Source organism: Natator depressus, chromosome 4 (genome assembly GCF_965152275.1).
Source record: "Natator depressus isolate rNatDep1 chromosome 4, rNatDep2.hap1, whole genome shotgun sequence".
Taxonomy (NCBI): Eukaryota; Metazoa; Chordata; order Testudines; family Cheloniidae; genus Natator; species Natator depressus.
The window spans coordinates 51,020,535-51,037,567 of NC_134237.1; the positions used below are offsets into that span (position 1 = coordinate 51,020,535).

The following is a 17,033-nucleotide window of genomic DNA, read 5'->3' on the forward strand; positions in this document are numbered from 1 at the left end:
ATTTAGGGTACAAAACTGTTTCACAATATCATCGGTTGAAGGCTTGTGGCACAATAGGTTGAATGTAAACTTTTCATTAGACAATTGGGTTCAAATCCTGCTGAAGTTATCGACAAAAACTGAGGATCTCATCCTAATTTGCATTTAAATACCATACAAGATTCTAACACTGCACATAAGAATTGCTTTACAGACTTCCAAACGTGCAACAGTTGTGTTTTCTGTGGTTCCACGGCCCAAGAGGGAAGCAGAGGAGAGCAAACAGTGGCCTGAACCACTGTCTTGGGGCAAGAGTTGACTAGCTTCTGAGTTGTTTTGCTGGCACAGCACTGTGAAGGCGGGTCCCAAAAAATAGCAGTCATTTGCCTTTTTTGTAACTGGTTCTGCAAGGTTAGAAGATAACAGGGTGATGCTGCAGGTGGAGGTGGGGTGTAAGAGCCGTGTAAGGGGAGCTGGCACTGCACCAAATGCCCACATATGGTAGCGACTCATCACTTTTGGTAAAAAGCCAGAGAGGGAGGTACGGTATGTTCCTGAAAATGGCATCTATCCAGGCCTGATCTACAGTAGGATTTAAAGGCACGTTAGCACGAGCTAACAATCTAATAATTCTAATGTAGCCAACGCGCAGCCCCCCGACTTTAGCCCCACCAGGCTGACACCTTACAGGGAGCGGGCCTTGTTTACATTAGGCTTCTACAAAGTGCTGGCTAACTCAAGCGATCAACACAATTGAACCCTAGTCCAGCCGGGCCGGAGCTGTCCAGCCTCCAGTGGGAGAGACACGCCTGCAGCCAGCTCGCGGGGCCCGTAAAACCTGCCAGCAGAGGCGGCCCCGGAGCCGCGGCGGGGCGAGGGAGGGCTGGTGCCGGTTGCTGGGCTGGGTGCATAATGGGACGTGCAAAGCCCCCGAACGGCCTCATTCCACCCTCGGCTTTTGCGGCTGCGGAGGCTGGAGGCGAGTCACGACAACGCCGGCCGCTCTGCGGGAGACGCCTGGGACGGGCTCTGAGTCACCAGGGCGGACCTCGGGAGCCGCCTCACTTCCCAGCATGCCCCGCGCCGACTCCCGAGCCGGGCTGGGCCACGGGTCGCGGCGCATGCGCGTTGAGCAGCGTGACCCGGCTGGGGAAGCCCTAAGCGGCGGCGGCCATTTTGGCGGTGCCTCTCTCCGGCCTGTTCAGTTACCACGTGAACTGTCGCCTGGGCCTCGGTGTGGGGCAAGGGGGAACCTAGCGCGGATACGGCGGCCTGGAGGGGCCGGGCCTGGGACGGAAACGAGGAGGGGGCGGCCCGGCAGGGAGTCCCGGGAGGCGGCGGTGACCGAGCAGCGGCAGGAGACACCCCGCCCCCCGGAGCCTCCAAGCGGAGCCGGAGCCGGCCGCGGCAGCAGCAGGAGCGATGCCGTCCGTGAGCCTCCCGCCCAAGGAGAACGCGCTCTTCAAGCGCATCCTGGTGAGTGAGCCGGGCGGGGAGCCCTCGGGGCGCCTGGCCAGGCCCCTGCCCCTGCCCCTGGTGAAGCGTAGGGAGCTGCAGCCCTCGCTGCTTCGGTGGGACGGGACCTAGGGAGCCCCCACACCTCTGCCTGGGCCCTGGCGCCGGCTCTCGTCATCCCCTGCTCCGCTGGTTGCTGCATCCTCCCCGCTTCGGGCTCTGTCTTTCCCCCGCTGCCCCTGAAGAGGACCGGGAGGACGGTCGAAAGCCCCCCTGCTCCCCCGGTGCCTGGGAACGAAGGACTTCTTAAAGCATCCCGAATTCACTAATTCTGTTCGTACAATAGTTGGGGGCCTTGGGATTCCTCTGGGTTTTTTACAAAGTCAGATTTGGGGAGATTAGATCTTGCTATTCAATGGGGAATGTGTCTTCGGCAGGAGGAAATGTAAAATGGTGAAGGTTTTAGAGTGACTTTTCCTAGACTAAAGGAGCAATTAAGCCTTGTCTACATAAAACATTTTGACAGTTAACTTTCCCTGGATTCTAATTTCGGCATATGTCAATGAAACAAACTCTGCTCCAGAAAATAATTACTAAGAGTACAAACTAAGACATTGTACTTTCCTTTTAAAGTATGCATAAAAGGAATACATAATTCACTGTACAAAGCAATATAATAAGTGCACATCAGCTTTGGTTCAATGCAGTATGAAATTTGATTATAAGGCACTTGGTGTGCATGGAGTATTGTAAGGAGATGGATCAATTAATGAATGATTGTCAAGAGTTTCATGATTAGAGGATTCCCTCTTATCTACTTAATCTTGAAATATCATATAGTTCTCTCCTACAAAATTTTTTGCAAACTGTTGCACGTTAGTTTAGATTCTAAAATGTTTGTCTGTTTTTAAAGACTCTTAAACTATTATGTGCCCCCAGAGATCAGAAATGTTAAGCCAGATGCTGTAATCTATATGAAATGTCTCAGATTGCAGAAATAGTAGTCTGTACCACAGATGAATACAATTGGGTTATGCAGAGAAACTCATTAGAAGGCTCCATCTTATTCATGTTAGTTCAATCTTGTCAATTCTACTGAAATAATGAGAAATATCCCTTTTAATGTACACATCTTGAGGTTTTTTGTGCAAAACATTCTTACAATCTTATATAAACGTTTGCTCTTAATGTATCATATATGTATTCTATTACTGAGAGTTTAGTTGAAAAACACTACATTGGAAATAAATGTACAGAAGTGTAGATAACTGCACAATAGTTAACAGTGCAAAGGTATGTATTATCATCATGAAACACATAACTTCAGTTAATACTCAAGAACAGAAGTCACCACCCAAATGTGGACACAAGTACATTCTAAATCCTTGCTATGTAGTCTCTTCAAACTTCCTTCGAAAAGTTCCTCAAATGTCAAAGTTGTCTTGTCATTCCACTTTGAAAGGTGTGGCTTGGAGTGTTCTGTCATAGCTGGAATTTAGTGAAGATGGCATTAAGGAGCGATAAAGTTTGCCCCGGCTTTGAAAAAGTCAGCCTAATTTGGTCTAGCTCAGAAAACTTGGTTTTAGGCTGAGGTCTGTTCCAGACTAAGCAGATTTTGTTTAGCCTGTTGTTTTTGTTCTGTTTTTTTGTTTGTTTTAACTGGAAATTCTGTTGTCACCAAGTTGTGGGGGAATGTTTGTAACCTAAATAACTTCAGTTCCTGTGTGATATACAATTTTACATTTACATCTCTACACCGATATAACGCGGTCCTCGGGAGCCAAAAAATCTTACTGCGTTATAGGTGAAACCGTGTTATATCGAACTTGCTTTGGCCTTGAGCATTTCCGTTATTAATAGTCACTTCCCACCCCCTGATTGATCTCTGAGAACCCCTGACCCATCCAAACCCCACCCCCGCTCCATGTCCCCTGACTGCCCCGATCCCTATCCCCACCCCTGACAGGCCCCCCGGGACTCCCACGCCCTGTCCCTGTCCCCTGACCGCCCCACCCCCAGAACCTCCGAATCATCCAACCCCCCCTGCACACCCCTCCCCCCCCATGACCCTCTGCCCCTTATCCGACCCTCTGCCCCTTATCCAGCCCCCCAGCCTGGCACCCTTAACACACCGCTCAGAGCAGCGCTGATCCACTGGAGTGTGCAACCCCGTCCCCCAGAGCACTGCTTTACTGCGTTATATCCAAATTCATGTTATATCGGGGTAGAGGTGTATTTTGTAATGCTCCTCACTCTTTCTGCACCTTTCCGATTCATGGTATTTGAGCCCACGACCACGGTTCACATGTGTAGACCGCTCTGTGGTTTTCTACTTTGTTGCAAAATAAAATAGGTAGATTGAAAAATAAGTTTTTCAGTATTCCTATTGAAAGCTTGACCAGTGAACATGTGGAACATGCCACCTTGTTTCAGGTATGTCATTTCTTCGTATATATCAAGAGGTGACTTATAGCTTCAAGACTTTTTCAGCAGACACTGATGTGATCTAGCCCACAGGGTACCCAAAAGAGGCATATTGCCCTTCAGTAGATAATATTGTTACACAAAACTTTTATCAGAATACAGAACCATCTAAACTGCAGTTCTCTCGGCTGTTGTAAACTCAGTAGTTCAAGCAGGTAAACTGCCATTTTATTTTTGTAAACAAAGGTTAAAACAGACATAGACATTTTGGAGACTAAACCAATTCTGTATACTTTGGAGAGGGGTCTCATTTATTCATAGTGTTAAGAAAATTTACTCTTAATTCAAAACTTGAATATTATGTCTTACAGAAACAGGACAAAAAGAAAAGGAGTACTTGTGGCACCTTAGAGACTAACAAATTTATTTGAGCATAAGCTTTCGTGAGCTACAGCTCACTTCATCGGATGCATGAAACAGGACAGGATCTCATCAGTCTGTTGGGAAAATAATTTACCTTTTAATCTTTGGAGGTTTGGAGCAGTTGTCAGTTTTTTAAAAGCTGTCAAGATCAAAAATCTGTTACAGAAATCTTTATGTAGAAATCTGCTTGCAAACCAGTTCTTCCACTTATCTGTGTCTGTCCTATCACTGTTTGCTAAAAGAACTGAATAGGGTAAGATTTTCCTAATTTGCTCATAGATGTATGGCAGTTTTACTGGGAATGTGCTCTGTCTGTAGCTCATTTAACATTTTGGCACTACTGTAACACAAACAATCAAGGCTTGAAAAATCCACTCACCCTACTCAGTATGAGTAAGAGAGACTCTCCAAGGAAGTTACCACTTTCTGCTGAACTTAAGTTCATTTTTGAATATGTTTCTCTAGCCCTTAGAGATATGAAGGTATACAAGTGCAAACCAAGGTTAATTCACTGTTGTCTTAAATCTGCAGACGGAGCGCTCCAGTACCTCTGCTATTGCTCAGGGCTTCCACAGGGTGCAGAAGAGGGAAAGTGGATTTCCTAAGTTGTCACTTTTCACTGTTTCTTTTTGATCCTTGTGGGCATCAGTGAAACTGACATGAATTGGGTATATTTCATTCAACTGTACTTGGACAAGCTATGAGCAACCGCAGAGGCTAACACTGGAGCTGTTTACTGAAAGGAGGACTTAAATTGGGGTTGAGAAGAGGGAAGAGTAATAAACACCCCTTTCACCAGCCAGAAAATTGCGGGAGGGATAAAAAACCATACACCCCCTTTGCAGTTGCTGGTGAGTTGTAATGTAATGGAGAAATGCACTTTCCTTGGAAGGAAAGGAGAAAGTGGAGTGAAGAAAAAGACAAAGAAGTTAAAACAAAATCAAGGCATGTAGGAGGAAGGACTGGATGAGTTGTAGTTTACAAATGACTGGTGAATTTTACAGGTTTTTGGCAAATATTCAGTTAATACTTATGCTATTTAATCAGCTTTCGTGGTATGACTAGCTGGTCAAATACAACTCAGCAAAGGTATTTAGATTAGTACTAATTTGATATGTCAAATATTAAATGAATGCTTTTGTTTGACCAGACCTTGTAGTTACATGCATTTAGTGGGGGAGGGGAATAAACAGAGAGCTGATTTGCAATGATAGTTAAATATGGTACATGATATTACAAAACTTTTTTATTGTTTCAAATTGCAGAGGAAATAACTTTGGGGAACAATATCCTTTTGGGAAAGCATGGTGTCACATGTACTTTTCACCCTGGCTAGTATCATAGGCTTACTAGGTGTAAGGTAACTTTTTTGAGCCTCAAATATAACAATATTTAATTTCAATTTTGTAAAGAAAACATTTTCAAATGAGGAAATTACACCTAGGCCATGTCTACTATAGGGATTATATTTTTCCACTGCTTCAAAGCTTTGTACTAGATGTGCTAAAATAAGTATCATATCAAAAATATTCCAAGTATGTGTTTTAGATCTAGTATTAAGTACATACTGTGTGTTGTTCAAGATATATTCTTTTATGCCATGCAGCAGCAACCTGGTCCAAGATTAAAGATTGTGATAATTCCAACTTCTAGTGATAACCCACTGAGTTAATATGCTATACACCAACTATGATGATTGCTACACCATAATGTTACTGGTTACTTGAGTATGCTGAACTCTGTAGTTTAACTCTATGGATCACCATGCTTCAAATGGGTAGGGATAACAAGATATTACTGTATTGGTTTCTGGTTTTTCCTGCTAGAAAGGGTATTTTACTAATATATCTTTCCAGTAATTAGGTGGAAGTATGGTCTTGTGGTTGAGGCAGTGGGCAGGAACTCAGACCTAGGTTCAGTTCCTGTCTCTTACACAGCCACGTTTGTGACCTGACTGCTTCTGTGAAAATGGGAATATTATTTCCCTACCTTATAGGAATGTTGAGGATCAGTTTATTAGTGTTTGAAGGTCTTGGGGACTACAGGTCATGTAAGTACTTAGGTAATTTAATAAGCTTGTTTACCAACTGAAATCGCTGTCTAGTATCAACTGTATCATGGATTTTATGCACAAAATTCCCTGCTCAAAAGTTCATAGTATCTATCATCATTTGATTCTCTGTTTTCTTAAGTGTGAAGGAAAAGACCGTTGCTTGTGATCAAAGAAGCTTCTACCTAAGGCCCTTACCTGTAGGAAATAGGAAAAATCTCCTAGTCAGCCATAGCTGTAAATACAGGAATTTAGGAGCAGATATGAATTTAGCAGAACTCAGAGATTGTGCATTGCATTACAGTCTGAAGTGGGGAATAGTCTCAGTGAAGGAGATACTGTACAAAACTGGTTGAGTTTGGATCTATCATCTGTCAACAAATACTACCTTCTCTCTTGCTCCAGTTGATTCTAACCTAGCAATTTATGTTCCAGTACTTTGGTGTCAGAAGGGTCTGCTGGTTTTGCTTCTGGACATAGTCAGTTTAGATAACCACATTGATTTATTGTGTGTTATCACTTTTAAATGTGTCACAGACATTGAATAAGAGCAGTAACAAGACTGAACTTTTCTGGACTTGGCAGATTCAGGTTCTTGAAGAAGGTGACCAATCGTGCATTGCTATTTTTATGGTGATTCTGTTCTCAGACCTAACATGTTTCCATCTACTTCTGTGAGAGTTTGCATTTGAGCTAGCAGAACCTTGTAATCCATGATGTTGAAGAATGCCAACAGATCTAGTAGTATGGATCTTCATTCTCCATTCTGAGAGAGATCATCCATCAGTGCTACCAGTGTGATCTTTGTGCCATATTCAGTCATGAAGCCTGTTTGAAAAAGATCTAGAGTATTGGATGGAAGTCAGCTGTTGTTGTTTGGCCCGCTGCCACTTTTTGAATAACTTTTCCAAGAAGGAGACACTAAAAATAAGGCAATAGTTGCTAAGGTAGTTGATGCTGAAAGATTGCTTTTTGAGCAAGAGTCACACTTCCATGATTAAGGATTATGAGGAGTTTGTCTTTTGTCAGCATCTGTTCCTCACTAGATTTCATCAACAATGAATGGAGGAACAGTTCAGATGTTTGTACAGATTCTTTCTACACCACCACAAAAGAAACATCCACTTAATTTCTTAGACTCGCCTGAAGTTAGTTGGTGGGGAGGGGAGGGAGATTTTTTTCCACCAAGTGATTCCGGTGGACCTGTGATACTTTCAGTCAGTCTCTTCTGAGGAGTAAGACACAAGGTTCTTTGCAGCTGGAGGATTCTTTAGGCGCTGGGACTAATGTAGATTGCTGGGACTGTTTGCGATCCAGAACAATTTGGTCTGCCAGGATTTTTCCATCAGTGGCAGAAGACTATTTCTTAGTGTTTTATCTCTGCAGCATAGGATTAATCAGGTAGTTTGCACAGCTGGTTCAGATTAAACACATCTTTCTGCTGAGGTGCTCTAATCTCCAGTCCTCCATTTTATATATGTCATTTATCATTGAACCAGGATCCCCTGTTAGGATGGTGTGGGGGTATCAGATGCCATGGGGCCACTGTGTTATTTGGTAGGGTCAGGGCTCAAAAAATTCACTTGCTCATGTGTAGTGGTTTTCATATCAGTGTCACCAACTTTTTCAGAATCTTGGGCTTGTCTTCACTGCCCCAGGGAGCTTGAGTTAGTACACTGGAGTTACTCCATTTGAGCAGTTAGAGCAGTGGTTCTCAACTTATTGACCATTGTGGGCTGCATATGTGATCCACAATGTGTTATGTGGGCTGCATCCAATACTACTTGTATGGCCCTGAGGATGTCACATGGGCCGCAGCTGTATGCTGTTTGCGCCGCAAGCAGGACGTGTGCCGCAAGTTGAGAACCACTGAGCTAGAGTGAGTGACCACATTGCAAAACACTCAAGATACACTGTGATATTAAGAGTGACTGGATTAGCAGCAGATGATTTATTGTAACTTGAGCTACAGCGTCTCCACTGCATTACTAACTAGAGATTCTTGTATGTGGATGGAAGTCGGGCTGGGGCAAAACTCAAGTTATAGCTTGAGTTAATGATGCAGGGAAGAGAAGTCTGACACTTTCATTTAAAGAAAACCTAGTCTTTATAGTTGCAAAGAGACTGTTCCCAACATGACCCAAATATAAACTGTTCAAGTATCCTCTTCCTATGATATGTCATCACTGCAAAAAAGTGTGTTCTTAACTCTCGTTAGCTAACACATGTCAACTAACTCAGGTTAAAATAGAGGTTAAGGGCTTGGCTACACTTACATTTTATAGCGCTCTAACTTGCTGGCTCAGGGGTGTGAAAAATCACCCCCAGGAGTGCAGCAAGTCAGAGCGCTTTAAAGCGCTAGTGTAAACAGGCTCCGAGCACTGGGAGCCGCGCTCAGAGCTAATCCCCTCGTGGAGATGGATTACCAGGAGCGCTGGGAGACGTCTCTCCCAGTGTTCACGTGGGACCACACTTGCACTTCAAAGCGCTGCTGCAGGAGCTCTCCCGCGACAGTGCTTTGACGTTTCCAGTGTAGCCATGCCCTTAGACAGGGCAGCGCTGCTTTTAACGTGGATTAGCAGCTCAAATTCAGCCTAAGGCTGCTGTTTAGGCTTTAGCTCGAGTTGCTAACCAGAGTTTAAAAATGTGACCATGTCTTCACTGCTGTTGTAACCCAAGTTAAGACCGCACTTTTCTTTTGCAGAGAAGATAGACCTTAAGGCTCCAGTGTCATTGCTGCTCACAGCTTTTCAAGTGGCAGTAGAATGAAGACAGACCATTGTCCTGTCAGTTTTTACTACTCCTCTTAGTACCATTATGCGCAGTAGTGGAAACTGACAAGAATCAGTGGCTCTTTGAGAAAGCAATGAACAGCAATGGAGGCAGGCACTTGAGCCATTTGGGGAGGAAAACCCAAGAACAGAAGTTTGGGAAGAGGTAGATTAGCAGAGACCCTCCCACTACCATCATCATAGTAGCCAACAAACCACAAGTCTGAGGGGTATAAATGGTGCGAGTATTGAAACTGTTACTGCTTGCTTCAAGCAGCCAGAGAGAGTCAGGTTATGTCAGGCTAACACTGCAGTTAAATACCTGGGGCTGGCCCGTGTTATCTGACTCTGGTTTGGTCTATGTGGCTGTTTAATTGTGTAGATACTCAGGCTTTGGGACCCTGCAGTGGGGGCATAGAGTTACAGCTACTGTTAGTGTGATCATTAGTGAACATGGAAGAGCTTGTTCACTGACTGAAATTTCTAGGCAATAAACTGAGTTCTTAAGTGGGGACAGCTATTCAGTGTCCTGTCCAAGGGATTGAATGCATGCACAGTAGGAAGATTGCTGGTACTTTGTGGCAGAAAATGACCTACAGCTGTATCTTTTTCTTTGAAGCAAAGATATATGAAATGCATCATTGTCTTAGCAGCTCATGCCATATCTTCGACACTATGATTCACACTCAGATATTAGTCCTTTGCTTGATTTGTATCCTTATGCTTTAGTAGAGAATATACATACATGGCCATTTAAATTAAAACTCAGTTTTTAGAGAAAATAAACATATGTTGGATGGGTAAGTTAGGGCCAGAAAAGTCCATTTGCCTACTTGCCTCTGGTGAGAGGGAAGAGGGAGAATTAGTGGAAGTAGCTTTTGCAGATTATTTAAAAAAAAAAAAAAGTTTATAGGCTTTACAGGTGTGAAGATAAACTTTGCATATTAATACCAAGTGTAAAGCGGTACATTGTTGTCTTATGTCTGTAGACACGTGACTTTAATGCTAATGCTGCTGCTCAGCGCTTTCCGAAGTTGTATCAGAGTGATCGCTGACAAGACCTGTCAGTTTTCATTGTGGTTGTTTATAACCTTGTGGGTACATAGTGAAACTGATGAGAACAAGTCAAGTTTTATTCTGTAGCAGTTTCTTTGGGAAGCTCTGAGCAGCAGATGAAGGCACTAGAGATATTGAATAGAGAGGAGAACTTAAATTGGCAGCTCCGAGAAGGATCGAGTAATAGAAATGACCCCGTTGCATCAGCCAGAGTACGGTTGGGCATTTGAGCAGTCAAAAATAATTGGTCAATTGCAAACATTGGTTAAATGTGAAAAATGGTCAAATGTTTTAAAGCACTAATTTGTTAGACAATAACTATAACAAAAGGAGTAAGAGTTTATGGTCTCCAGTAGGCTTAGCCTTAGATTCTTATGCCTAATTACAAAAAAACAAGTTTTGTAACTGCATTATTTTAACTCAGAAAAATGCAAAACATAATTAAATGAAGTTCTAAAAAATGAAACTGTTCAGTCTTGAATAATTGACACATTCTTTCATTATTGCTATGTTGCTATGTTTGCTTTTCTTTTGTAACAGAAATAAAACAAACATAGCAACTATAAAGGAAGTCATTTTTAAATGTTGTTCTGTGCAGGCAGTAGTGGTATACAGAAGTATTAAAAGAATTTCTGCTGTTGCAGCTAGACTGCAAGTTGGGCATGACCCTTTCCACCATGATCGAGAAAGTTGTTTTGATTCAACTGCTGGGATTGCACTCTGGTTGTTTTACAACTGAATGGGATGCTTCTTGCTTTACAATTTGCTACTTCCATCAGACATGTTGGTTTGTGTGCATGTCCTTTAACACTTGCAACAGCCACTATGAGGTCACCAGATGAATCAAATTAATCATCAGAAAGGTCTTGGCCCTAATAGTATGGATCAAGAAGATAGGCAGCATTATGGGCAGGACTGATCGCTTGATTTTTTTCTGTGATATTTTGTTTGTCTTTTTCCCATCAGCTTTTGTATGTGTACTGTGTTCAGTATTCTCACAAATGTTTTTCATGTTCAAGAATCATCTTTGGCATCAGACAATATAGAACTATAATTTTCCATATTCTGAATGGACTGAGCTCCGAGTTCAAATAGTGAAATGAATTTTGGATATGCATCCAAAAGACTGCATCATCAAGAACATGAGTGAGGATTACTTGAAGGTAGCACCCAGCCACCCCTTTTTGAAGAGTCTGCTTGCATATTGGAAGATCTTTGAGGCATTTAATAGAAGGAGCCCCATTGAGTATGCAAGACTTACTCAATGTGGATGAAATTGAGTGCTTTACTAAATGATGCAGAGAATGGCTGCTGGTACTTTATTTTTGAAAAACTTGACAGTGCTTTTTCACTTTTCTCATATGTGATGAGAAAGTTGTCAAATCTTCAACATCACCAATGAAATGCTGCCTCCTCAGAGCAGCATGCTCATAACACAGAAGATGTGGATACTCATTTTTCAGCAAAGACTAAGCTGCTTTCACATTAGTCATGTTCTCAGTCACAACTGAAATACCCTTCTGTGTGGACCCAATTCATTTATTGTATTGTCAGCAATATTGGGCTGCGTGATTATGCTCAATTGTGCATTGGAATGAGTAAAACACTGGTTGTGGAGTTGTTACCATGAAGTTGATGATGTTCTCACTGTGAATATTGCTTCATCCATCAGATACTAGAGACACATAAGAAGCTTGAGGAATAAGAACACCAATTCTTTTTCACATCCACTTTTGGCATTCAGAAGACTTTCCTGAAGGCTGTTTCCTACTTCATAAGTTGGACACAACTTATGAAAAAAATCTAGTATATAAGGATTTTTTCCTATATGAAATGGTTTATTGCTGGCATTAATACCTCTAGCGAGCATATGGTCAGGTTTGTTTTTCTGGTCCGAGGACACTATCAAAAAACCTTGTAATGCCAATATGATGAACATATGAAGACTTTCCAGGAGTAAGGAATTTTTGATGCTAAAAAAGATGGAGTAGCAAAATTCTTAATATGAAAAAATGGAATTCGCTTCACTTTCATTGTTACTTGTATCACTATCTGCATCAAAAGATGCCATGCTCTGTGATGCAGCTGCTGAGGACAAAGTAGAAGAAGAATGCACAGAAGAGAAATGTTGATGTAGACCAGTTTTATGTTTCTTACTGTTTAACTGCAATAATTCTTCTTTGACAGTAGCTTTACATATATCACAAGAATTTAACAAGCACTTCTCCTTTCTATCTACATGTATCACATAGTCAGAAGCACAGTAGTTGTGTTTAGCTTTAATTTTTTTCAAAGTTTGTGGAGTAAAAAATTTCCATACAAATAATTTTTGGCTTTCACTGACTCTGTGTATATTGTGATGTCACTGTTAGCATTCCAGAAGTAGTGAGACATTAATATCTACATTTATGAAGTATCTCGTGGATTTCAATCAACCGGTAACCGTGCAGTTCTGTTTCTAACGGCTGCTATATCAGAAGATTCTAGGCACTCAATGTTTTTGGGCATGCTGCCCTCTCCCTCCCTCCCAGGAGCCTTACAGATTAGATGGAGGGGAAAGGTGGCAGGCAGTCCATCTTCTTGCAGCAAATGCAGTGGACTAATAAACAGCTGCAGGAAGAGAGGGTCTTTACAGAGATGTAATGTTACACCTCCTTCATTAGCCTAGAACTTTGCATATTATCGGCAAAGTATTGCTGGGGATACATGTGCGGTATGAAGGGGATTCTTGTTGAGGGGGAGGAGTGAGGGTTTTCTTACATGGGCATTTAATGTAGATTATTGGGGGAGGGGAGTATTAGGGGGGTTTAATAGCTGTGTTACTTTTGTTTAAGGGAGAAGCTTAATCGCTGCACATCTTTGCGTAGAGGAAGGAGGTTTAGTGACTGAACGCCCCACTCCCTTTTCAGTTAATTTCTGTATGTTTGCCTAGTCACTTTAGATTGTAAACTCTTCAGGGCAGGGGCCATGTCTTACCTTGTTTAATGTGCTTTTTGTAAACTGCTGTGTGTGTTGATGGCATGGTATTCAAATAAATCTACACATACATACAATGTTTGTTCTAGTATATGCCAGCCAATCAAGATGCTCAACTTTCAATTAGTTCTCCTTTTTCCCAACAGGTGGCATTAGTATGTAGTATAGTAAGTGATCCAAACATTTAAGTAGGGCTTCTTAACAGATGGCACCATGATTCAGTCAAAAATGTAGGTCACTACCTACATGAGGGTATTCTTGCTGGAATACTTAACTATTTGACCATGCTCAAATAATAGTCAATTGACCAGTTTGCCAAGCCTAATCCAGAAAGTTGAAGGAAGGGCACACCTTCCTTCAGTCCCCTGTTGCAGCAACCAGGAGTCTGAGTGAGGTGTAAAGAAGCGGAGTCCCTCCACCTTATCCTGCTGGCAGCCAGGAGGCTCTGAATGGGAAGAGTTTGGGGAGAAACAGAGAGAAAGTTTCTTCAACCTTTTAACATCTGGAGGGTTGATTGTGGGTGGTGTTAGTAAGGATGTATTTATTGTCCATCTGTTAGATGAAAGGTGATTCAAAAGGGGTATCCCTAAATCCTGCTTGAGAGTCTCTACCCATACAGGGATGTGAGCCCTTGCCCGTTCTCAACATGGGGGTGGAGGGTTGGACTTCTTACTAGGGTATTATAGGTTATAGATCTCACTCAATCTGTTTTATATGGCTCAGTCTGTCTAGTACACATCATACTTCCAAAGCCCTGGAATAAATGTTTCATGAAAAAATAAATCAATAAAAATCAGGCTGAATAATTTAGTGTTTAGAGCAGGGAACAGTAGGCACTGTGAGTTTTGTTCCCATTTTTGCCACTGACTCAATGTGTGACTTTGGACAAGTCTGCCTCATCTTATATATAGTGGTGTCCCTTACAGTCTCATGAGCAGATACCTCAGTTATTTTCATGTAATAAATATAGAGAATTAACTGAGATGTATCAGATATCACCATATAATGGTAGGTAACTTAAAAAGTTAAATTTTATGTCCATAGCACACATAGAAAGGGATATCTACTCATGGCTGTAAAACCCTTGGTGATTTATTGTTTGAAAAGCCCTATATAAGTGCAAATAATTTAACGGATACCTGGGGAAGTTTCAACATTTCTGTGCCAGTTGATGTTTTTTATTTATTTTGTATAAGTTGCCTGCAAACTATGGCTTGGAGTCTGCGAACTAGAGTGCCCAGAACAGTGGGTTGGGGCCTGTTGGCAAACTTCAACGAAAGGACATTTTCCCATTTATTTAAATGGGGGGAAATACATCTCCCTTAATTCCTCACCTACCCCCTTCCCCCATTCCAAATGGAGTGTGTACAGACAGACACAGGGATTGAGGAAGCTCTTCATAAAGACATGTTTTTAGGGTGGATGATACTTGTTTGTCTCTAAAATTCCTGAACACCATCTGCCTTTGAAATAAACAATTTTAAATAAAATCATTTCAGCGTGCATTTAAAAATATGCAGATAAACTTATTTATAAATATTTTTCCTATTCAAGGGTACTTTGCTATTTTTATTTAACTGGTTCACAGGGAAGATAGCAGTCTCCATGAAGTCAATGTATCTTTCCATTTTTATTAAAACAGATTTAAAAAAATGATTTTACACATGCTAGTCAAGTTTCAGAATTACACAATCACTGAAGTTTTCCTTTTACAAAATGAAATAAATTGGAGAATGTGAACCAGGAAGTTTGGAGATACTTCATGTAGGAAATCCGTGTCAGACCAATTTATCTTCCTTTGGCCTACCAACATCGGAAAAAACAAAAACAGCAGCCTAGAATTTTTAACTACCCTATCTATAATCAGTTTGTTCATTTCCCAAGAAAGCATGCAACTACACCGGACCCTCGCTAGAACGCGGGATTTGGGATCCATGCGCAGTACCACTTTAATGCAGGGACAGCGTTATAGCGGGGACCGCGTTAAAATTAATTGCAATTAAAGTATTTAAATTTGGGATCCATGGCCATGAGCGCGTTATATGCGAATTCACGTTATATAGATGTGCGTTCTAGCAAGGATCCGGTGTATTACTGCTGGGTCCTCAGTTTCAGCACCTCAGGTGTCAGTGTTTGAGTTAATTTGTAACAAGCTCTTAGGGTCTTACCAAAGCTCATTGAAGTCAATGGGTGTCTTTCCTTTGACTTCAGTGGTCATAGGATCAGGTCCTTAGTTGTCTAAAAGAGAAAATTTGCTGTCATTCTTAACTTGTGTTATGCTGGCCATCATAATAAAACTTTTTCAGCATCTTCTAAAATTATCTGGCCATCTAAAACTTGTGTAGACATTTTCCTACTTCTCATGACTATAATATACATCTTTGTTGACTTGCCTTAAATGTCAAGATAAAAGACTTCTGTCAAAGCACATACAACTAAACTGCCAAGAGGTAAGATCCAGTGTTTCTAGCAGGCAAAGTAGTGTAACAGTTGTACTTAAAGCTGAACTGCAAAGCCAAAAATTTGTCCCCTTCTCTTTATGGTGTTATCTGTGTTACTATTGCAAGCTGCACTTTTAGGCGCCCCCCACACCCTCCTTTAGTCCCTTTGATGACGGAACTAGAATGGTCAGTTTATCTGCTTTGTGTCATACATAAACAAACTATTAGGTTTGGATTTTACAAAACTGCAGAGGAGTGTTTAAATATTTCAAAATAAAAATCTGTTAATGCATTTAAAATTCTTATCATAGTCTTTGTTCTAAACAAATCCTAAATTTCAAATCTAAACTAAATAACAAAACCCTTCAAATTTTTAGGTACGAAAGGGGAACATATATTAATCCTGACTTTTTTTTTTAAAGTGCTACTGAAAGCTATGTTCTCATCAAGATGACCACTTCAAAGAAAAAAAAGGGAGAAACTGGAGAACGTCTGCAGCTTTAGTAGATTTCAATAGCATTTCCATCATGGTACTGTTAAAGGAAAACTCCAATGTAATAAGAGCAATTGCATCATGTAATTACAAAGAAGAAATCAAGTGTCTTGTATATAATAAAATAAAACACACACACAAAAAGAACATCCTCTGTGTAGTGATCAGCTTTTGCTGTTAAAGTATTCTCTTATTTAATTAACTGCTGTCCAACATATTACAAATCATTGGTCTTTTCCTTCACACTTTCTTATTTCACGGTGCATCTTATACAATGATCTCTTACGATCTATTTAAATAGCAGATTCGGGAAATCCAATTTGTTATCCTAGTTAGACATTTAGGTCATGTCTATACGTACAGCATTGCAGCAGCGCATATAGTGAAGATGCTCTATGCCAATGGGAGAGAGCTCTCCCATTGGCATAAAAAACCCACCTCCACAACATAGCACCGTGCACATGGATGCTTATGTCAGTGTAGCTTATGTCACTCAGGCAGTGGAATGTTCATACCCCTGAGCGACATAAGTTCTGCCGACATAGGCTGTAGTATAGACAAAGCCTTAAAAACATCTTGGATCCTCTCCTGCTGAATATGGCATTCTGAAATATATCTGGAAAGGTCTCAGGTTCCATATCTGTGGGAGGCTATTATACTAAGCAGGAAAACTACCTTGCTCAGTTTAAAAAAAAAAAAAAAAAAAAAACAGTTCCACAGCTCAAAGCGGAGTAGTTTCACTTGGAGAGCTTATTTAAATAATTTTTATTTTGGAGAGTTTCCTGCTCCTGTTACAAAACCTCAAGGATTGCATTCAGGTAATTGTTTTTGTTGGAGTCATGAGGAAATATAGTATAAGCCCCAAAGGTGTGAAGACTTAAACATATGTGTAACTTTGCACATGAGTATTCCCATGGGCTCTCTGCCCCAAACTACTCCACAACTGGAATCAGTGGGGCTGTTCT

The 17,033-nt window shown here is 41.4% G+C and overlaps 1 protein-coding gene across 2 annotated transcripts in view; it reads left to right on the plus strand.

Annotated features, from left to right (window-relative positions):
• The first annotated feature begins 1,167 nt into the window (after positions 1-1,167).
• The window catches only part of NAA15 (N-alpha-acetyltransferase 15, NatA auxiliary subunit), a 63,895-nt gene continuing 48,029 nt past the window's right edge, over positions 1,168-17,033 (plus strand). The window contains exon 1 of one of the 2 annotated variants that reach the window (XM_074950872.1): positions 1,168-1,455. In XM_074950872.1, coding sequence (XP_074806973.1) covers positions 1,402-1,455 — 54 coding nt within the window. In that variant the 5' untranslated portion in view covers positions 1,168-1,401. The remainder of the gene's footprint in view (positions 1,456-17,033) is intronic. The other variant, XM_074950871.1, reaches the window with a different exon arrangement.